Below are 24,075 nucleotides of genomic sequence, written 5' to 3'. Positions count from 1 at the left end.
AGCGTACCAGAAATGCTAGGGAACCAAGGGTCTAGTGAGAAGGAGGAATTGAAGGAAATTAGTACTAGTAAAAAATAGTGCTGGAGAAATGAATGGGACTGAAAGCCAATAAATCCTCAGGACCTGATAATCTACATCCTAGGTACTAAAGGAGGTGGCCATGGAAATAGTGGATGCGTCGGTTGTCATCTTTCAAAATTCTGTAGATTCTGGAATAGTCCCAGCAGATTGGAGGGTGCAAATGTAACTCCACTCTTTGAAAAAGGAGAGAGGAAGAAAACGGAATTACAGACCGGTTAGCCTCACATCAGTAGTAGAGAAAATGCTAGAGTCTATTATAAAGGATGTGATAGCAGTGCACTTAGAAAATATCAACGGGATTGGACAAGGTTAATGCGATTGGACAAAGTTAACATGGATTAATAAAAGGGAAATCATGTTTTACAAATCTACTGGAGTTTTTTGAGAGCATAACTAGCAGAATAGATAGGGGAGAACCAGTGGATGTGGTGTATTTGGATTTTCAGAAAGCTTTTGATAAAGAGGTTAGTGTGTAAAATTAAAGCACATGGGATTGCAGGTAATATATTGGCATGCATTGAGAATTGGTTAACAGACAGGAAACAGAGTAGGAATAACTAGGTCTTTTTCAGAGTGGCAGGCGGTGACTAGTAGGTTACTGCAGAGATCAGTGCTTGGGCCGCAGCTTTCACAATATATATCAATGATTTCGATGAGGAAACTAAATGTACTATTTCCAAGTTTGCTGAAGACACAAAACTATTTAGGTGTGTGAGTGGTGAGGAGGATGTTAAGAGGCTTCAAGGTGTTTCAGACAAGTTGAGTGAGTGGGTAAAAACATGGCAAATGTGGTGTAACATGGATAAGTGTGAAGTTATCCAGTTCAGTAGGAAAAACAGATTGGCAGAGTATTATTTAAACAGTGATAGATTAGAAAATATTGATATACAAAGGCACCTGGGTGTCATGTACACCAGTCACTGAGAACAAGCATGCAGGTGCAGCCAGCAGTTGGGAAGGCAGATGGTATAAAAACAAAAAAACTGCGGATGCTGGAAATCCAATACAAAAAACAAAAACAAAAACAGAATTACCTGGAAAAACTCAGCAGGTCTGACAGCATCGGCGGAGAAGAAAAGAGTTGACGTTTCGAGTCCTCATGACCCTTCAACAGTTCTGGGGTCATGAGGACTCGAAACGTCAACTCTTTTCTTCTCCGCCGATGCTGCCAAGGCAGATGGTATGTTGGCCTTCATTGCAAGAGAATTTAAGTACAGGAGCAAGGATGTCTTACTGCAGCTGTACAGGGCCTTGGCGAGACCACACCTGGAGTATTATGTGCAGTTTTGGTCTCACCTAAGAAAATATATGCTTTCCGTAGAGGGAGTGCAGCAAAGGTTCATCAGACTGATTTCTGGGATGTCAGGATTGTCATATGAGGAGAGATTGGGCTGACTAAGCCTGTATTCACTGGAGTTCAGAAGTATGAAGGGGATCTCATTGAAACATATAAAATTCTGACAGGGATGGACAGACTGATGCAGGGATGATTTTTCCTCAGGGTGTTTGGGGGAGGGGGGTGGGGGGCGCTGCGGTGGAGGAGGGCGTCTAGAGAGGGTGGTGAGCCTGTGAAATTCTCAACCACAGAAGGCTGTGGAGGCCAAGTCACTGAGTATATTTAAGAAGAAAATAGATTTGTAGACTCTAAAGGCATCAAGAGGTATGGCGAGAGATTGAGAGTATGGCATTGAAATAGAAGATCAGCCATGATCATGTTGAATGGCGGAATAGGCTTGAAGGGCCAAATATCCCACTCCTCCTATTTCCTATGTTTCTATGAACAGAAAGTGCAGGTTCTAAGAAAAACGATGGCATATGATGTCCACTTGAAATTTTAACAATTGTGGTGACTGGATGCTTTCAAAATGAATAATAATTTTTAGTCACCGAGATCAACGAAATGACCAAAAAGTTACCTCCAAAAAATGCAAGTTGTTCTTTCATACTGATTAGTTAGTTTTGTATCTTTATGCTAAGTTGAATCATGTTTCACAATCATTGTTTGTGGATTAAATTTATTAAAATGCTGCACAAGTTCATGTTTAATAAACATTAAAAGATGCTCAGAAAATGCATTTGTGTTATTAATTATATGCAGTGACACACTTGACACTCAATTTAACATAGCAATTTGTCAAGTTTAATTGTTTTGCCGTATTAATAACAAAAACTGGCCATTTCCTGTAACCTGAGTATAATAAACCTTCTAAGTATATATAACAGAAATGCTGTTTTACAAAATTGAGCTAAAAAGATATGTACAGTAATTATAAACAGAAATCATAATAAATTGCAGTACTTCCTGACTGAGAAAATCATAGTTTAATACAGTTCTCTGTGGCATTTCATGCAAAAATGAAATTTGCCCTCTGTTTTTATTTTGATTCATTTTGGTAGGAAGAATGCAGAGAAGCAATGTAAAATAAAGGGTACTATTCAAAAGGGGTTGCAGGGATACGGGTGTTTATGTGCATAAGTCACTGAAGGTGTCAGGACAGTTTGAGAGCACAGTTAATAAAGCCTAGGATGCATACTTTATTCATAGGGGCATAGAGTGCAAAAGCAAGGAGGTGATGTTAACCTTGTATAAAACACTAGTTTGGCTTCAACTGGAGTATTGCGTCCAATTCTGGGTGCCATGCTTTAGGAAAGATGTGAGGGCATTAGAGAGAGTGCAGAAAATATTCACGAAAATAGTTCCAAGGATGAGGAATTTTAGTTACATGAATAAATTGGAAAAGTTGGAACTGTTTTCCATGGAGGAAAGAAGGCTGAGAGGAGATGTGATAATGTAATTTAAAATATGAGGGGTCTGGACAGCGTAGATAGGGACAAACTGTTCTTCTTGGTGTAAGGGTCAAGAACAGCATAGAGATTTAAGGTAATTGGTAAAAGAAGCAATGAGGATGTGAAAATTTTTTCATGCAGCCAGTGGTTAAGATCTGTAATGAGACTGTGGTAGAGGTAAGTTCAATTGCGGCATTCAAGAGGAAATTGGATTATTATCTGAAAAGGAAGAATGTGCAGGGTTATAGGGAGTTGACAGAGGCGTGGGACAAGGTAAATTGCTGATTCAGAGAGCCGGCACAGACACGATGGCCTTATTGGCTTCCTCTGTAATAATTCTGTGATTCTGTGACATGCAGGTTGATTTTTTTTTATTATTCATTCACGGGATGTGGGCTTCGCTGACTGGGCAAGCATTTGTTGCCCGTCCCTGTTACCATTGAGAAGGTAGTGGTGAATTGCCTTCTTGAACCGCTGCAGTCCATGTGATGTAGGTACAAGCACAGTGCTGTTAGGAAGGGAATTCCAGGATTTTGACCCAGCGACAGTGATGGAACAGCGATATATTTCCAAGTCAGGATGGTGAGTGACTTCGAGGGGAACTTCCAGGTGGTGGTGTTCTAGTCTATCTGCTGTCCTTGTCTTTCTAGATGATGGTGGTCTTGGGTTTGGAAGGTGCTGTCTAAGAAGCCTTGGCGAATTCCTGCAGTGCATCTTGTAGATGGTACACACTGCTGCTACTGTGCATTTTTGATGGAGGGAGTGAATGTTTGTGGTTGTGCCAATCAAGCAGGCTGCTTTGTCCTGGATGGTGTCAAGCTTCTTGAGTGTTGTGGGAGCTCTACTCATCCAGGCAAGTGGGGAGTATTCCATCACACTTCTGACTTGTGCCTTGTAGATGGTGGACAGGCTTTGGGGAGTCAGGAGGTGAGTTGCTCCTCCTGGTGAGGAAACATCATTTTGGTTCACAAATCTATCTAAAAAGAGAAACCGATTTCATGTTTTGAGGATGGATTGGTCGATAAATCAAGATACCAGACACTAGATTCTGAGAACTGGTCTCAATGCATCATTCTGATATGTTCTTTTTATCTTTTTGATAAGAATTTTGTTTTCATTTTACAGAATTCAGTCAGGTTACTTAAAACTGGCAAAACTATACATCGTGTAAATATATAGTTCAATTAATTGTAAGACTATTTGAAGTCATTCACATTCAAAATATTTCCAGTTAAAATGAACAAGTTTGTGATTTACAGCTAATGAAGTTTTTTCCCTTCTATGGAGCTTGAATGAATGAAATGAAATGATTTACCTAATTGAGCTTGACATCAAATATTCTTTAATTCTCATAGGACTTGTTTCAAGACTGTTTTCATTAGGACTGAATCATTAGATTAATAATTTTATCATTTATATTGATTGTACATGATTTTATTTGCAAATTGAGGTGTGTATGTTTCTATATCCATCCTGGTCTTTTTCCTTTCTGATTAAGGTTTACGTGAAAAAAAAATTGAAATTTTTCCACCTCTAATTCAAAAATCACCATAGAATTGTGATTTATTAAAATCCTTTTGTCAATTTCTTCTCAAACCAAGCACGTTTTAAACACTGGGTGCTAATACAGCTTTGTAAGTTTGGGCTAAATTAGCTTGAGATACTCTTTTTGGCGATTCTCAGGAGCTGAAATAATTATCATTGTTTAAAAATGACAGAATAATCAAGAAACTTTGGGTTAGTGACTACTTGTGTGTCTATATTTATTCAGTTCCTTCAAGATGTCACTTAGTAATTCCTCAGAATTTGTTACCACATTAATATGTGTTCATTGTTTAAATGAAATAAAAAAATGAACAGCAAAATCGGTCTTTTTATTTGGTTCCCCTTTGAGAGATAACAACCAAAATTGTTTGCCTTTTGCTTTTGTTTACACCAGAACAAGTATGCTTTAGATTGAAAGTGGGCTTCTCTTTGCACCAAATATTTGAGGTCAGTTCATTAGATAGCTTTAGTTGCAGATTTGAATGGATGTAGGAAGTACAGTAGAGGTGGGAGTGGGAAATTGAGTGGAAGAGAAACATAAATGATGGGAGCAATTAAAGGGAATGTTGAAATTTGTAGTGTTTGCTGTGCCTAAAAAGGCTTTGCAGTCAATTAAAGGCCTTTTTCAAGGTTGAAAGTACGATGGACTAAGAATGTAAGAAAAGTAATGGAGCATTCAGCATTTGCTCTTCTATCTGTACCACTAACATGGAGATGGTGCTACATGAAATGAATTTTAAGAAAGGTCGTTCACTGTGCCATTTCATATCACCAGCCCCAAGGGCCAGCATTGTGGCATTCCTGCATGTAATGTTTCAGGGCATATTTGACTGCAGCCCTATGCTTCATGTATCCTTCTAGCAGGTAACGTAGAAGTACATTTCCATTGACCCTGACTCTGAGCAGACAGGTGTCCACGGCCACTGCCGGTCAGAAGTGCCAGCTACTGTAGAAGTGATTCTTGGCATCTTGGTAGATGTGGCTAATCAAGTTTTTTTGACTCTTGATAACCCGCAGATGCCTTCCTTAATGCAGTGCCTTGAAAACACAAATATACTTTTGAGAAAGTACTCAACATTACCATTGAAAAGGCAAAGTATTACTGCAATTGGAAATCTGAGATAAAAACAAGAAGTGCTGGAAATCTTCAGCAGGCCAGACTTCATCTGTGGAGAGAGAAGCTGAGTTGACATTTCAGGTTCCTGACCTATTGTCAGAACTGAAAAACGTTGGAGACGTAACCGATTTTAAGCAAGTAAAGAAGCAGGGGAGGGGAATGAAAGAATAAAAAGAAAGGTTTTTAATAGGGTGTAAGGCAAGAGAGATGAAATGACAATAGAGATGATCATCAAGGCAAAAGAAGATGATAATGAGACAATTAATGAACAATTTATGGGCCTAGAGGAGGTGTAAATGGTAAAAGCAAAATCATAACTGATGCTGTCTGGAAAACATGGGGGCAGAGATTATGATCTGAAATTTTGAATCCGGAAACACACAAATTGCTCATTTGAAAAATGAAGGGTTGCTCCTCAAGCTTACATTGAGCTTTATTGGAGCAATATCAGAGGCCAGAGTCAGGCAGAGAGTTAAAATGGCAGATGACCGGAAGCTCGGGATCACGCTTGCAAACTGAATCAAAGTGTTCTGCAAAGCAGTCATCAAATTTGTGTTTGGTCTTCCCAATGTAAAGGAGACTGCATTCTGAATAGCAAATACAGTATATTTAATTGAAAGAGGTACAAGTAAATTGTTGTTTGATCTGAAAGGGGTGTTTGGGGCTCTGTTGTAGCTGGCACTTCTGACCGGCACTGGGAGGAGATAAAAGGGTAAGGGTTACATCTCCCATGCTTGCATGAAAAGTTGCTATGGGGAAGGGAGAGGTTTCTGGGGTGGTTGAAGAACGCTAGTGTGTGAAGAATGGAACAGTCACTTCAGAATATTGACTTAATAGCCTGCTCCCACTTTCTTCCCATATCCTTTGATCCCTTTCGCCTCAAGAGCTATATCTAACTCCTTCTTGAAAACATACATTGTTTTGGCCTCAACTACTTTCTGTGTAGTGAATTCCATTGGCTCACCACTCTCTGGGAGAAGAAATTTCTCCTCATCTCAGTCCTAAATGGTCTACCCCATATCCTCAGATTGTGACCCCTGGTTCTGGACTCCCCCACCATCAGGAACATCCTTCCTGCATCTACCCTGTCTAGTCCTGTTAGAATTTTATACGTTTCTATGAGATACCCCCTCATTCTTCTGAACTCCACGAATATAATCCTAACCGACTCAATTTCTCCTCATATATCAGTCCTGCCATCCCAGGAATCAGTCTGATAAACCTTTGCTGCACTCCCTGTATAGCTAGAACATCCTTCCTCAGATAAGGAGACCAAAATTACTCACAGTGTTCCAGGTGTGGTTTCACAAAGGCCCTGTAAAATTGCAGCAAGACATCCCTGCTTCTGACTCAAATCCTCTCACTATGAAGGCCAACAAACCATTTGCCTTCTTTACCACCTGCTGCACCCGCATGCTTACCTGCAGTGACTAGTGTACAAGGACACCCAGGTCTCGTCGCACATTCCCCTCTCAATTTATAGCCATTCAGATAATAATCTGCCTTCCTGTTTTTGCTACCAAAGTGGATAACCCCACATTTATCCACATCATACTGCATCTGCCATGTATTTGCTCACTCACTCAGCTTGTCCAAATCAGACTGAAGCATCTCTGCATCCTCCTCACAGCTCACTCTCCCACCCAGCTTTGTGTCATCTGCAAATCTGGAGATATTGCATTTAGCTTCTTCACCTAAATCATTATATATTGTGAATAGCTGGGGTCCCAGCACCGATCCCTGTGGTACCCCACTAGTCACTGCCTGCCATTCGGACCACTCTTTGTTTCCTGTCTGCCAACCAGTCTTCTATCCATCTCAATACACTACCCCTAATCCCATGCACTTTAATTTTACATGCCAATCTCTTATGGTGGACTTTGTCAAAAACCTTCTGAAAATCCAAATAAACCACATCCACTGGCTCCTCCTCATCAACTCTACTAGTTACATTCTCGAAAAATTCCAGTAGATTTGTCAAGCGTGATTTCTCTTTCGTAAATCCATGCTGACTCTGTCCAATTCTGCCACTGTTTTCCAGGTGCTCAGCTATTAAATCTTTTTATAATGGACTCTAGAATTTTCCCCACTACCAACGTCAGGCTGACTGGTCTATAATTCCTTGTTTTCTCTCTATTTCCCTTTTTAAATAGCGGGGTTACATTAGCTACCCTCCAATCTGTAGGAACTGTTCCAGAGTCTATAGCATCTCAGAAGATGACCACCAATGCTTCCACTATTTCTAGGACCACTTCCTTAAGTACTCTGGGATGTAGATTATCAGGCCCTGGGGATTTATCGGCCTTCAATCCCATCAATTTCCCCAACACCATTTCCCTACTAATACTGATATCTTTCAGTTCCTCCCTCTCACTAAACCCTGTGTTCCCCAACATTTCTGGTATGTTATTTGTGTCCTTCTTTGTGAAGACAGAACCAAAGTATGTATTTAGTTGGTCAGCCATTTTTTTGTTCCCCATTATAAATTCCCCTGTTTCAGACTGTAAGGGACCTACATTTGTCTTCACCAATCTTTTTCTCTTCACAAAGCTATAGAAACTTTTACAGTCAGTTTTTATGTTCCCTGCAAGCTTACTCTTGTACTCTATTTTCTCCCTCTTAATCAATCCTTTGGTCCTCCTTTACTGAATTCTAAACTGCTCCCAATCCTCAGGTTTGTTGCTTTTCCTGGCCAATTTGTATGCCTCTTCCTTGGATTTAATACTATCTCTAATTTCCCTTGTAAGCCATGGTTTGGCCACTTTTCCTATTTTACTTTTGAGCCAGACAGGAATAAACAATTGTTGCAGTTCACCCATGTTTGCCATTGCCTATCCACCATCATCCCTTTAAGTAGCATTTCCCAATCCATCATAGCCAACCTGCGCCTTATACCAACATAATTTCCTTTATTAAGATTCAGGACCCTAGTGTCAGAGTCAACTACGTTACTGCATCTTGATGAAGAATTCTATCATATTATGGCCGCTCGTCCCCAAGGGGCCTCACACAACTAGGTTGCCAATTATTCCTTTCTCATTACACAATACCGAAACTAGGATGGCCTGTTCTCTAGTTGGTTCCTCAGCGTATTGGTCCAGAAAACCATCCCGTATACACTCCAGGAATTCCTCCTCTATGGTATTGATACTAATTTGATTTGCCCAATCTATATGCAGATTAGAGGCAACCATAATTACAGATGTTCCTTTATTACATGCGCCTCTAATTTCCTGCTTAATGCCATTCCCAACATCACCACTGCGGTTTGGGGGACTATCTACAACCCCCAATAACATTTTTTGCCCCTTAGTGTTTCTCAGCTCTACCCATACAGATTCCTCATCGTCAGAGCTAATATCTTTCCTCACTATTGCGTTAATTTCCTCTTTAACCAGCAATGCAACTCCACCGCCTTTTCCTTTTTGTCTGTCCTTCCTAAATACTGAATACCCCTAGATGGTCAGTTCCCATTCCTGGCCACCCTGCACCCTATATCTCCGTAATCCCGACTATATCATACCTGTTTACATCTATTTGCGCGGTTAATTAATCCACTTTATTGTGAATGCTCCTCGCGTTAAAGCACAAAGCCTTAAGGCTTGTCTTTTTAACATTACTTGTCCAGTTCCCACTATTTTTCACTGAGCCCTGTTTGATTCTTGCCCTTGATTTCTCTGCCTATCACTTTTCTTATTCCCCTTTCTGTCTTTTGTTCTTTTCCTTGATTCCCCCTCCTCTGACTCCTTGCATAGCTTCCCATCCCCCTGCCATTTTAATTTAAACCCCCCACAACCACTCTAGCAAATATTCCCCCTAGGACATCAGTCCCAGTCTTGCCCAGGTGTAACCTGTCCAGTTTGTACTGGTCCCACCTCCTCCAGAACCAGTCCCAGTGTCCCAGGAATCTGAAACCCTCCTCCTCACAGCATCTCTTCATCCACGTATTCATCCGATATATCCTGCGATTTCTACTCAGACTAGCATGTGGCACTGATAGTGATCCTGAGATCACTACCTTTGAGGTCCTACTTTTCAACTTACTTCCTGACTCCATATATTCTGCTTTTAGGACCTCATCCCTTTTTTTTACCTGTGTTGTTTGTACCAATGTGTACCACGACCACTGGCTGTTCACCCTCCCCCTTCAGAATATCATGTAGCCGCTCTGAGACATCCTTGATCTGAGCACAGGGAGGCAACTTACCATCCTGGAGTCTCGCTTGCGGCCACAGAAATGCTTATCTATTCCCCTTACAGTTGAAGCCCCTATAACTATTGAATTCTCACACTTTTTACTCCTCCCCTGTGCAGCAGAGCCAATCGCAGTACAATGAATTTAGCTGCTGCTGCTTTCCCCTGAGAGGCCATTTCCCCCAACAGTATCCAAAGCAGTATATCTGTTTTGCAGGGGAATAGCCACAGGAGATTCCTGCAATGCCTGCCTAGTCCTCTTGCTCTGCGTGGTGGTCACCCATTCCCTTCCTGCCTGTGGACTCTTAGCCCGTGGTGTGACCACCTCTCTATACGTGCTATCTATGATACTCTCCACCTCATGGATGCTCCACAGTGCCCCCAACCGCTGCTCCAGCTCCGAAACCTGGGCTTCCAGGAGCTGCAGCTGGAGACACTTCCCGTACACGTGCTGGAACCGGGCACTGGAAATGTTCCCGGCTTCCCACATAGAGCAGGAGGAGCACACCATGTCTTTGAGCTCTCGTGCCATGACTTACCCCTTTTAAATTAAATTAAACCTTTTGGAAGATACTTAATATTAAATAATATCAATTACTCTAGGGTCCTTCTTCCCTGCTTCTCGTTGTTACAAAATATAGCCCTTACAAATGATAAACCACAAAATAAGAACTTAAAAACTATAAGTGATGAAAGTTGTAAATACTTACCTGATCGCCCTCACGGTACTCAAAGGATCACTTCATTCCCTCCTCACCGAACTCCCTCAATCACCTCTACTCTCCCAGCTCCGTTTCAACTCCCGACTCCTCTCGCACTCCTTTTCAATTCTTGGCTCCTCTCGCTCTCCTCTTCAACTCCCAGCTCTTCTTGCACTCCTTTTCAACTCCCGACTCCTCTCATGCTGCCCTTCAGCTCCCGGCTCCCTTCACGCTCCTTTTCAACCCCCGATTCCTCTTGCGCTTCTCTTCACTAGGAAAGTGGAATTTTCAGCTGAGGCAAAAGGAAGATATATTTGGAAGCACTGGTATGGAAGGTGACCTTGTCAGAAAAGTTGCAAAGGATACAGGAAACTAGGAATAGAATAATCTCCTAACAGGACAGTGAGGTGGGAGGAAGTGTAGTCAAGGTACATGTGGGGAATCTGGGTTTGTAGTAGATGTTGTTTGATCGCCTACCCCCAGAACGGGGGACAGAGAAATTGAGGAAGAGAAGAAGAGAGTCGAGATGAACCATGTAAAGGCAAGGACAAATGTGAAACTGGAAGCAAGGTTGATGAAATTTGGGTGAGAATAGGTGACAGCAGCAACACAGTAATCAAAGTACCATAAGAAGATGTGAGCAAGGTGACCTGCGTAGGACTGAAAGAAAGAATGTTGCACATATCCCATTAAAAGTCAGACATCGCTTTTATTTGGAGGAAGTGGGAAGAGTTATAGGAGAACTTGTTCAATATGAGAACAGTTTCCTAGGTGGAGGAGAGTGGTGGCGGATATGTACTTGTCAGGCCTCCATTCAGGGAAGAAACGCACCACCCTCAGCCTGCCCTCTATTACAAAGCTGCCCTGGTTCACAGTTTAATTTCATTCTTCGCCTCTTTGATGCCATGTTTTGACTCTCCCATCTGACTTTACCCTCCCTGAACCCAAATTATCAGCTCTTAGCAAAGCCCTCAGTTTCATCCCCTTATTGCCCTATGTCATGAATTTTGAGCTTGGCATGACACTGAACTCTTTTATCATCACAGCCACCTTCATCTCCCTGCCCTTTCCTTTGGCCAGGAGGCATCCCCGCATAATGGACCCCTTCTTCTATCTTCAGTACATGGCAAAGTCTGAGATAAATGGGATCAAAGCAAAGTGAGGGGGAAGTCAGATCCAGAGGTGTGTTTGAATCCAAGATTGTTTGAAGCTTGCAATTCTTGGCATCTATAAGCAAGCAAAGCTGTATTTCTTAATGTTGGATGAGGCGAAGGATGAAATGGAACAGTGGACCAGGAGAGCTCTGAAATAGAGTTTGACCTGAGGGCCATCTGCTTCTTCCTTGAATGGGGGCCCAACCAGTTTGCATCCTCCACCACCCTCATTTGCCTGGTTGAATGTACTCCCATAATGAATAACTTGTCCTTTGATTATACTCATTCCAAATAAAAGGTGTTGCTCTGGGCACAATGGCTCTTAGCTATGCCTGCATTTTCATGGGACATGTGGAACATTCCTTCTTTCAGTCCTACTCAGGTTCCCTCCTTCATTTTGTCCCAGTACTTTGAAGACTGTTCAGGGCCGTTTCCTGTTCTCACCCTGAACTGGAAAATTTTATCAACTTTACTTCCAATTTCCATCCATCCCTCACCTTCACATGGTTCATCTCCAATTGTTCCACCACTACTTCCATTTCTGGGAATAGTCTACTGACCAACATTCACTGTAAGGCCACTGACTCTGTCAACCACCTAGACAATAGTTCTTTGCACCCAGCTCCCTGTATGTACTGTATTCCATTCTCCAAGTTTTTCCTCCTCTGTCACATCTGTTCTGACGATGCCAATTTCCATACCAGTGCTTCCGATATGTTTTTCTTTACCCAGGTTGAAGATTCTCCTCCGCTGTGGTTGACACGGTCCTCAAACTTGTATATTCAATTTCTCGCACTTCTGTCTTACCCCTTCTCCTCTCTCCCGAAAACACAATGGAGTTCCCCTTATTTTGCACTCCACCGGCCTTCACCTTCAACAGATCATCCTCCACCACTTCCACCACCTACAGTGTGATTACACCATTAAATAGACCATTCCCTCCCCTTTCAGCCTTTCAAAGGGACCATTTCCTCTGTGATACTCTGATCGACTCCTTAATCAACTCCAAAACCCTTCTGATAGCACCTTCCTATGCATGCCCAGAAGATATCACACCTGCCTTTTCACCTCCTCCCTTCCCGCCACCCAGGGCCCCAAAAACTTCTAGGTGAAACAACAATTTACTTGTGCTTTCAATTTATTGTACTGTATTCACTACTCATGATGCAGTTTCCTCTACAATCAAATGCTGGTTGACTACTTTACGGAATATCTCCATTCAGTTTGCAAGCGTGATCTCTAGTCTCCTGTTGCTTAATATTTTCTGCCCATTCCCACTCTAACCTCTCTGTCCTTGGCCTCCTACATTATTCTATTGAAGCAAAAAATAAACTCAGGGAACAGCACCTTATCTTTCAGCGAGGTTCTTTATAGCTTTCCAGATTCAACATGGAGTTCAACAATTTTAGATCATAACCTCTGCCCACATTTTTCAGATCGCACCTCTAGACCCATCTTTTGTTCCTTCATCTGTTTCGTTATCCTCTCCTTTAGCCTTGCACCATAATCCCTTTTTGTCATTTAATCTCTCCTGTCTTCCACCCTATCGCAAACCTTCCCTTTTGTTCTTCCCACTACCTGCTCCAACCTTTCCCTCCCTCTGTACTCGCTTGGAATCACTATAAATTTTTCAATTTTTGATGACCTGAAACCCAAGCTTTATTTCTCTCTCTGTGAGTACCTGACCTGGTGATTGTTTCCCACATTTTCTGTTTTTAGTTCAACATTATTATTTGTCAATCTTCCACCTGTACTCACCTACCAAAGCAAAGCATGTTCACCTTTCCAGATCCAGGAATTTGTATACCCGTGGTTGGGAGCAGAGCATCTACTGTCCAGCCTTATTTGCATTTCTCTTATCTGTTGCACCCTCGAGGCATTCCTCCGCTATCAATCAAGTTAGATAAGGGGGTTCCCATTTGTACCAGTCAGTGCGAGCAGCAAAAGGAAGTAGAAAAACCTGGCACAAACTTTGAGGTGACCTTAAATCTCATCATAGAAGAAAAATATTTAACAAATCTGGTACTTTTTCTTTTCCGTAACCTCCATGTGCTTACTGTCACTTAATAATCTTGACTGTCCAGCTCACATGGGTAAGTTTAATATCTGTAGTTCTGCAAACCAGAGTGGTGGCAAATAGCATGCACTGTCTGCCTGTTTGAAGTGTGTGCTTCCATCCCTGTGTCACATACACCTCGAGTGGAATTCCAGTAAGACAGAATTTCCTTCAATTTTTCAACCCCAGCTTCCTGTTTCATGGTGATCCAAAGGGATACAGAAAATCTAGGCTTACCTCTTTTGAACACTTCATTAAGGTATTGAATTGACCAATAAGCTTTAATACCTTATGGTTTTGGTAATGGGTGCCCCATTATATCTGGTAGGGCTATTTCTCTTAGTGGTGATATTAGAGCCCGAGAGCTGAAGGAGCTAGCTGACGTTTTATATTATTACTGGTTCAGCTTTAGGTAATAGTGCTACTTTCTGATTTTACTTTAATTTAGCATGTTATATCGACTTTTTCCAGTAAAGTGTTTTTTTGTTTGTTTTGTCTTTTTTTTTAGGTTCTTGCAACTTTGGAGCACTTAGAAAAAGTCAGCAGCTTTCAGGAGTTTGTACAAATCTTCAGTCAATTTGGAAACGAGATGGTAGAATTTGCCCATTTGACAGGAGACAGACAAAATGTAGGTTATAGATGAACTGCAAAAATAAAGGAAATAAATTCACTGATTCATGTTATTTAGTCCTTTTCACTTGCTTTAGGACATCTTATTCAATTCAAAACATTATGAAAGTGCAAATTGTTGTTTATGCAGTAACCATGGTGAACTTCAGAATTTCCATTGTTTTCATTAGGTGTTTGTGTCCTTTGCAGTATGGCCAAATGCCTTACATGCTGGCCACCTCATCAACATAATGTAACTTGTTTACATTTTTAACACTGTTAGGCTAAAAATCTCAGAACTGGATTGCAATTTCTGTGGGAGATGTAGTTTTTCCACCAGCAACATATCTAAACTGTGTTCACGCTATCTAGTGATGAAAGCAGGAAACTATTAAATTCTCAAATGGAAATTGCTGCCAGTGCAGTCTTCTCAGGGGTAGTTGTGACCTAAATTTATTGCACATGTATTCTGCCTGTTCTCTGATGATTGTGTTCAGATGCTACACTTAATATAGTTCATAATTTTATATTCTTTTAGCTTTTTAATATTGTTTTTTGCCAAAGTATGTCTGATTTATCTTGATGACATCATAAATTGTTGAAACTGTGGAACCTTCACATGCTGCTATTGGGAATAATTCCATAATGTGATTGTGAATTCTTCTTCAGAAACCTTCATGAGTAGTGTGGCGTTGAGAAATGTAGTGGCTTCATTTTGAACTATGCAGCAGATTAGCTCATAGAATTGAATTAACTCTCTGAAAATGTTGGCACATTTTTCCACTCTCCCTTTCGTTTTGTTATGTCACCTAAACCTGTTCTGCATGTATTTCCAGTCTCGTGTATTACTTGCCCTTAGCTGGTGAGGTGAGGCCTGTATATATCCTATGGAGGGATGTTCCTGAGCCTCAGCTCCTTCACGAGGTACGGGCTTGTGCATTGAGGCTCAGTGAGCTGCTTCAAGGCAGATCTGTTCATGTTGAGCGTAATTTCCTGACTACATGCAGATGGCAGGCAACATCAATACATACCAGAATCTCTCAGGCAGTACACCTGCGATCTTCCGCTGTGCACTAGTTCGTCATTACCATTGTGCACATGGTAAAGTTAGTTTTTTTACACTGCAGACTGCACCTGGTGGTGTGTTGAGTTTGCTTGTTTACGAGAGCAGTAACAAAGTGAGTTAAGCTGCTTTGGATGTTAAATGTTTTTAAGGGTTATTTGGGGTAGGCAGGAAAGTGGAATTTAAGCCACAGTAAGATCAGCCATGATCTTAGTGATTGGCAGAGCAGACTCGATGGGCCAAATGGCCTTCTCTTGCTCCTATTTCTTATGTTCTGGGGCTCTTAGCCAAGTGGTCAATAACCTTATGTCTTCACATTTGTAATGCTTTATGTATATTCACTGCCTGGGCTTACAGGTGAAGTCTGGTACATGGGACAGCAATTTTGGCACTTACGAGTGAGTAGGTTAAAAATTTTAAAAAACTGTCTTCAATTTCCAGTTTTCGCAGAGGCAGGTTGGTTGGGGGGGAAGGTGACTAACCTGCACCCTCGGGACAGGTTCAAAATTTAAATATTTCGAGGAGGTTCTGTACCTCACATTTTGGCTCCCTTTCAGATTTAACACTGGAAGCTTGGGAGGGACAAGAACATCTGGATAGAATAGGTAAGAGCTTTTCCACTAGTGCTTGTGGAGCAAGAGTGCTTCTCCATTGGATCACCAAACTAACCAATTAATCTCCCCATAATTGGACCAACCCTTCATGTCCAATCAGTAAACTCAAACTCACCTCCTCACTCTGCTGCACTTCCTTTCCTGCCTGCAGCCTCTCAACCTGGCTAGCTGTGGATGGGAAACAGATTTGACAAATTTAAAGATGAAGCTGCTGTTAAATTCAGCAGGACCTCCAGAAAATCTGTAGCTCTCCCAACTGATAAACCTCCCTTCTTGTCTATGGGTTACTATTGGGCTCTTAGCTGTAAAACAAAGACTGGAGTTTGTTTTGTTGAACCATTTTTAAAAATGTACGCATTTTAATTTAATTGCTTGCTAAGCATACATACATTTACATCTGGCCACACAACTGAAGGATTGATTTCCTAATACCTTAGCAAAGAACAGTCTTAACCATTCCCACAAAAAACACTAATATTCTTTATATGTTTAAACAGGGATCTCATTTGAATAATTCAGAAGTATTGATGTAACCTAGGTTTGTGAATATTTTTTAAAGGCAAAATAATTAGGAATATAACCAAAGCTCTTTAGGTTCTTGATGAAATTGGTTCTATTTTTAATTCTGGTAGTCTTGTCATTGGCAAATAGTAAATTGTAGTGCTGCAGATTTTTTGAGAACCAGTGTACCATGGTGTGAGTTGCTCTTAGTCCACAAATGTTGGTTCCTGATCTAAGCTTTATTTACTCTATCCTATGTGATTACACTTGCTCAATATGAGCAGCTGGCTTCAGAGTGAGAGGCAGATACTTGGAACAAGATGCCTGTGCAACCTCACAGCTGTGAAGGAGAGCTAGTAACAAACTTCAGGAGGAAATAGGTCAGGTTCAGGTTCATTGACGTTTGGTGGTTTGCTCATGGAGACCAAGTGAATCACTTGAATGTGTATTGGCAATATCAACAGCAAATATAATGAAGTGGAGTTTCAACAAGGTCAAAATAACTAAAATGTCAGCATAAAAGATTGAGGAATTTCAAGTGCAACTTACATCCAGCGTGCATTGAGTTAAAGCAATCTTTTATGCTTGTTTAAAAACCTTGCGGTAAGTAAGCCCTGCCTATGGAATTGGCCACACCCCATATTGAATTAATGAGCAGGGTGAGTTTCCACCCATTACACAGATTAGTGGCTCTTCATGGACACTCTTCAAATGAGCTTTTTATAAACAGAGAGCAATATGCAGGCAGATTTATTTTTTTAAAAACCTGACTAGTGTACATCAATGAAATTAATAAATGGTTTTCAGTATAGTTATTTGAAGTAATTTTGCGTTAACTAAAATCAGGTTACTCACAGGTGGTGGACTGGACAATCTTACTCAAATTGCTTATTTTTGTGATAAATCTGGTCTCCGTTGTATCAATAAAAATGCACCAGGTTACTGTTCTTAAATACATCAAGGACTATTTGTTAAGGGAAGGGGAAAATGTAAGCAATGATGTTCTAAAACACTGTCCAACTGTACAGGTTCATGGAAAAATTTACCTTTGATTATAAACTAAGTTTAAACAGAATCTTGACTTTCACCTCGGAACGAGCACAATTTTGAGCACACCTATTTATGCTAGCCCTGCAAATAGCTGAAAGCTGGGAGGCCAGATCATGCATTTCTTTACTTAAACCCCTGTATTCATTTTCGATTCAAAGGCCTGGATTTTCCATGCCCGCTGGCATCAGGCGTGTTCGGTGGCATGAGTGAACAATATGGCGCGATCAGTTTCACGACGGTGTGAAACCAGTTCACGGTCATCCGCTCAGACCGCCAACGGCGGGCCGCATTTCCTGCCATTGGATTTCGGGAACCTCGCTGTAATACATCAGCATAACAATATTAGACTAGCCTGCCAGAACCGTCCCCCCGATGGGCCGTCAGTCCTCCCGTCACCATGTTTCACAACAGCATATGAAAGGGGTGCATTTGGTGGGCTGCAATTTGAGGGGAATTCAGAGTTGAGTGCACTACAACAATGTGCAGTACTTGCCAGGGTTGCCTGTTGGGCTTGAAGCTTGAGGAGTGTTGGGGATGTGTTCAAGGGCAGCCCTGCCGTTCAGGTGACGTTGGGGGGGTGGGGGTGTTGCGGGCAAGGGCAGCCCTGCCCGCCCTCCCACAAGTTAAGTATAGTGCACAAGCATTCGGGTTGGGGGGTAGGATGGGCGAGGGAAGCGGCCGCGCATTAGGGACACCTTATATAAAGTGACCATTCCTCTGCAGCTGAGACAGTTCAGGCGCAGCCACATTGCTATGATTGGGGTCAGACTTCCAGCTTATCAAGTAATGCAGAGGCATCAAAGTGCTACCGAGTCTCCAGAGCTTTTCACCTCCCAGGCACAGATTGCAAAGTCATGAGCATTTTAGTGGACTGCAGAACAGTTGGACCACTGCACACATTGTGCATCCTCCTTGCTAAAGCTGGCCATGGAGCAGTTCTGCTGGAGGACCTCGCAGCCCCTTGAAATGTCAGCATCCCGGTTTGAACCAGACTCCCTGATGGTTCGAGCTAACAGCGCACCCTTGCAGCACGGATTAGGAGAATGCCTGAGCTGAGAGCACAGCATGCAGTCCAATGGACAAAGCTGCCACCAATTGGTTGGGTGGAATGGGGCAGAGGAAGGTCCAAGAGAAAGCAGCCCACTTGATTGGCACCAAATCTACAAACATTCATTCTCTCCACCACCGATGCACAGTGACAGCAGTGTGTACCATCTACCAGATGCACTGCAGGAATTCACCAAGGCTCCTTAGGCAGCACCTTCCAAATCCACGACCACTACTATCTAGAAAGACAAGCGAAGACAACGCAGGAGAGAGCGACTGAGACTCCTGGCTGCATAGAGGCAAGAGCATCAACCTCAGGATGAAGAGGCAGCAGGGGCTCCCACAAATGCTGCCCAAGAGCCACAGTGAGCCATCACTGGCTGGCGCCTAGTGACACCCAGGGTCTATAGATGCCGCCTTTCATTCCTGCAGATGACCGAAAACTGTGCATGTCTAGGGAACTGGTCAGTCACGTCTGCCACCTGCTGGAGGATTTAGTGCCACGGGGACATGGAGGGCATCCACAGCCAGTGGCCGTGAAAGTGGCAGAGGCGCTCAGTTTCTATGCCAGTGGCTCCTTTCAGGGCCCCTCAGGTGACCTCTGTGGGACCTGACAAGCCCCCGCCCACTAATGCATCCATGTGGTCACGGATACCATCTTTGCGAGGGCACACAACTTTGTGCATTTCACCTGGGACCAGGACAGACAGGATGCAAGAGCGATTGGATTCAGCCAGATATTGGGTTTCCCACAGGTGTAGGGTGCGATCAACTACACTTTTTGGTGCTCAGATCTCCCTCGCAACATGCGTTGAACTACATAAACTGCAAGGGCTTCCATTTGCTGAATGTGCAGCTGGTGTATGACCACCAGAAATGCATCCTGCAGGTGTGTACATGGTTTCCAGGGAGTCTGTATGACTCTTTTATATCCTCAGTCAGTCGCAGATCCCTGATATCTTCCAGGGTCCACAGAAGCTGCAGGGATGGCTCCTTGGGGACAAGGGCTACCCGCAGAGGACATGACTGATGACACCCGTGCAGTGGCCTCAGACGGCAGCAGAGCGATGGTAAACGAGCCTCATGTTGCAACTTGCAGCTTAGTGGAGCAAGCCATCGGGATGCTGATGATGAGGTTCTGGTGCCTGGACCGGTCTGGTGGAGCCCTGCAATACAGCCCGCAGAGGGTGTCACACATCATCATTGTCTGCTGTGCCCTTTATAATCTGGCGCTGCAATGGCAAGATGAGCTGGCTGAGGAAGAGATGGAGGAGCTGGAGGTCTCCTCTGATGAGGAGGACATCGATGAAGATGAGAAGGTCCTCGAAGGTAACCATGACCGGAATGAGGCCCTTGCCCTGGCTAGATGATTCAGGCGCGCTTGGGAGGCCTTCATAGCTGCTAGATTTGTGGAGGATGATGACGACATTCAGTAACTTGACCCCATAGATTCTCACATTGCATCTGTGAATGTTTGACTCTAGTCTGGCTTATGGCAGTGCAAATATTCTCTGTGAGAAGCTCCTGTCATTGGAGACACACTGAAGGCCCTAATAGCCACTCAATTGCAGGAGGATGTTGATGAAATGCAATGAGGAAACTCCATAAATCTTCATATAGCCTTTGAGAATGTCTGACTTCTGTCTGACTTCTGTCTGGCCAAGGGCACCTCGCTTGCGCACTGTGATCAGAGTCATGTAGAGAAGCAGCCATGAAACTTTAGAACATCCTTTGTTTGCCTTCAGCACCTTAGCCCTTCAGGAGCACAGTGTCATTGGTCACAGACGCTGAAGAGATGAGGGCCAGCCCCACCTTAAAGATGCTGAGAGCACACAGAGAGAATGATGGTACTCTGTGATGCTGGACCACGACTTTCTGGCAGCAATGACAAGCACTGGGTGCAGGTATCAGTAATGTGTCCAGGGAGTGTGAGTCGGATTATCACTTTGGTCTGAAGGCTGCACAGAGCACAGGGAAGAGGCCCTGAACTGAGACACCTGCCTTTATCTTGTGCAGAAAGGTTTCACATCTGAGTGACAAGAACACTGCTCATCAGAACAAGGAGCCATAGGCAGAGAGACATTCTTGAGAGTTATTGACAATGGTGAACAGTATGAACAAGTTATTAACACCTATGCCCAGGCTGTGCAACTAATTCTTAACTTTCCTAACCTGTCTTGGTGCTCTCCGGGCATCCACAGTGGAGGTGGAGGCAGCCTGCTGACTGTGTCGCCCTGTCTGTGATGATCTTGCCACATGTCCTCTGGAGGGCCGAGACTTGGAGGACTCCAGCCTGCTATTGGGGCATGCTGTGTGGCCTTGGCCTGTGGAGCTGGAGCTGCTGAGGTCACGGGAAGAGGGGATTCGGGTGGCCAGACACTCTCAGAGTCACCTGGATGGATGGCCCCGGGGTGTGCACCTGCTGATCCTCCTCCCAATGGGTGCCCGAGGGCCTCAAGCTGACTCCTCGAGGAGAAGGAGTAGCTGGAGTGAGACCGAGCTGTCTGACATCCCTCTCGCATGTACACTGTTAGAGGCCAACAATGGCATCAGTGATGGAATTAAGCCTGCGCAGCAGTGCAGGAGTGAACTCCTGGACCAAGGTCTCCATAACAGCCGCCATCCTACCAGTGCTGACCTCAGTGCGTTGGCATGCTGGCGCTATCACCTCCGCCTGGACAGACTCCTCCATTGTGCCTTGAGAAGTGCAGCGGACATCTCTTTTTGATGTTCCCGAGCTTGCCTTTGCAGCTCCAGCAGCTGTGACATGATCAAGTCCAGAGGCTCATCAACTGAAGACTCAGCAAATTTCTGTCCTCCAACAGTCCCCCGAGTGCTGGACACCGCCACCTGCTGTGGATCAGAGAGTGCGATGTGCTGGCCAGATTGTGATCCCGAGGCTATTCTAAAGATAGGTCCCACTGAGGTGTGTGTCTCTCTTCTGGTGGAGGGTGTGGATGAGCGCTGTGATGGCACTTCAAGGATGGTGCCTCCAGTTTCCTCTTCAGAGGTTTCTTCGGGGCTTGATTGGAGGGCCTGGGTCATGGACTCTGTTGGCTGTTTCCCAGATGTGCCTGCGAAAGCGAAGGGAGATAATTAGTGCATGGCAGTGACCTGTAAAACAGGACACATCACTCACAGCATGGTTGTCTAATGGATGTTGTAGGACCCTGACTTGGTAGAGCACTGCCAACCTCACCATCAGCACAGGACCAGTCCAGATCATTATCAGCCAGCTGGATGGCTCTGTTTTCAAAGTCTAAGAGGATCTTGATTTCAGACATTCCTCCACCAGCCAGTGCCCTCTCCCTCTTGTTGTGTTCCAGCTTGTCCTGCGTGACTAGAGATGGAGAATGTGTAAGAGGGATGTCTGTCAGATCAAATGATCAGTATGCCTGGCTGGTGTGGGTGGTGATTCATCCCATGAGTGGCATGAGGACAGTAACAGTGAGTATGAGATAGTGAATGGTAATGTCCCTTGAACCGGCAGTGAGTGAGGGCCCTATGGAAGTGTGATGGGTTTGTGCCTGTGTGTGTGAGTTGAGGGTGATGAGAAGAGTGACTTACTCTGGCAGAATGGAAGAGATCATTCACCCTCTTTCAGCACTGGGTGCCTGTCCTGTTTTGAAGGGCTTTGGCATTGACCACCGCTGCCACTGCCTCCCAAGCCTGGTTGGTGATGCTGCTGTCCATCTCGCGGTCAGAGCATGGGTAGAGGACATCGTTGCAGGCTTCCACAGCATCCAAAAGATGCCCCGGTGACGCGGCACTAAACCTGGGGGCTACAATCTTCTTGCCTTTCGTGGACATCTTCCCTGGAGCAGTTGTGAGCTGGAAGCACTGAGATGTGGTGCACCCAGTGTGATGAAGCAGTGAGGTGATGACAGGCAGGCGAATGAGAGCCCACCTGATATAGAAATGGCGTGTTCCCCGGGAATGCATAAATAATATGGTGGGTTTGGGACAATACAGCACTAAAACCTGCCATCGGGTAAAATGTTTTTTTACCCGCCCGCTACCGTACTTAGTGCAGTCTTGGGACAATTCCGCCCAACGACTGTGAAATCTAAATCAGAGCATGTGGTGATGGATGTTCTGCAGTCATAGGCAGGACATGACAAATGTCAGTAGATAATTCTGCAGTGTGATTGTGCGGACTGTTAGCCCAGGATGACAGAATGGATTTGAGACATAAATCAAGTACAAGCACTCATATGCTCTTCCTGTCACAGGCTTCAGTAAAAATTGGACCTTGGACCTTGAAGATCTCGCAGCCGAGTGTGAAGGACACATGACATGCCCACCAAACTTCCCCCCCACCTCACCCCCAACACCCCTCACTCAAATTGAAGAATTTAGTGCTACACCCAGGCTTCAGCATCACCCAAATCCTTCCTCCCACCACATTACGATGGGAATCCTGGCTGCTCTTAGTGAGAGTTTTCCTGTCTTTTCTTCCTTTTATCTTATTCCACTTCTGTCCCTCTTCCTCCAACCCTCATTCTCTTCATATCCCTTCCTTCTGCCCCTCCCTTTCTTATCCAGTCTCCCCATGCCCTTTCACCATCCTCCTCTCCGTTCCTTTTCCCTCTTTTCCTCCCTCGCTCCGTCCACTTCTTCCAACTTGCCTATTCTTGTGTCCCATCACCACCATCATCATGATGCATCAGTTACCCGCTTGCCCCCTAATAATTTTTAACCTGAATGCTGCACTTTTTCTTGACTCCATCTGTCCAACACCAAAAGAGACAAACTAGAAATTTATCAGCATCAGGTACTGCTCGCTCACTGGTAGTTCACTTGCCTTTGAGTCAGAAGGTTGTAGTTTCAAGTGCCATTCCAGGGACCTAAGTACAAAATCTAGGCTGACACTCCAGTGCAGCACTGTAGGAAATGCCTTATTTTAAATGAGGCATTAAACCAAAGCTCAACTGCCCTCTTTGGTGGACATGGAAGATTCCAAGGCACTATTTTGAAGACCACTCTTCATATCCTTTCCTTCTGCCTCTCCTTTCCTTATCTAGTGTTCTTCCTGGTGACCTGGCCAGTATTTATCTTACAACCAAACATCACAAAAATTATCTAGTCATTATTACATGACTTTTGTGGAATCTTGCTATGTACGAATTGGGTATTTCAATATTACAGCAGTGGCTACGCTTCAAAAGAACTTAATTGGCTGTAAAGCGCTTCAAGATGTTCTGAGGTTATGAAGGTTACAACATAAATACAAGTTTTTTCTTTTATTAAAATTGTCAAAAGTGAAAACTCACATTGCTGAAATCAAAATTAGAAAATGCTGGAAACACTTGGTAGGAGGGGCAGTATCTGAGAAGAGAAGAGAAGGCGTTATAGATGTAAATATCCTACTAGCCACTGGGGAGCACAGTGAAAAGCAGCATGCAGGACCTGAGGCTCAATTTGTAATGTGACTGAGGCAAACAGGAAGCTTGGATCAAGTCCAGAGCCTGAAGTTTCAGTTGATCAGTAGCCAAGACAAGCTGGGAGCTGGGCCGTAGGTCCAAAAAGAAAAAAATGCAACAGACAGAAGTTTAA

General features: G+C 43.7%; 1 protein-coding gene across 4 annotated transcripts in view; it reads left to right on the top strand.

Moving 5' to 3' along the window:
- The window catches only part of ctnnal1 (catenin (cadherin-associated protein), alpha-like 1), a 393,020-nt gene that overhangs the window by 232,363 nt on the left and 136,582 nt on the right, over positions 1–24,075 (top strand). For 3 of the 4 annotated variants that reach the window (XR_005942687.1, XM_041185146.1, XM_041185147.1), the window contains exon 4: positions 14,144–14,263. The exons of the other annotated variant lie outside the window; for it this stretch is intronic. Coding sequence is in view for 2 of the 3 variants with exons in the window: in XM_041185146.1 (XP_041041080.1) it covers positions 14,144–14,263 (120 nt within the window). In the remaining variant the exon portion in view is untranslated. The remainder of the gene's footprint in view (positions 1–14,143; positions 14,264–24,075) is intronic. 4 annotated transcript variants of the gene reach the window in all.

The sequence above is a fragment of the Carcharodon carcharias genome, chromosome 3 (genome assembly GCF_017639515.1).
Source record: "Carcharodon carcharias isolate sCarCar2 chromosome 3, sCarCar2.pri, whole genome shotgun sequence".
Taxonomy (NCBI): Eukaryota; Metazoa; Chordata; class Chondrichthyes; order Lamniformes; family Lamnidae; genus Carcharodon; species Carcharodon carcharias.
The sequence above is the reverse complement of the archived record's forward strand: the minus strand, read 5'-3'. Positions and strand labels throughout refer to the sequence as shown.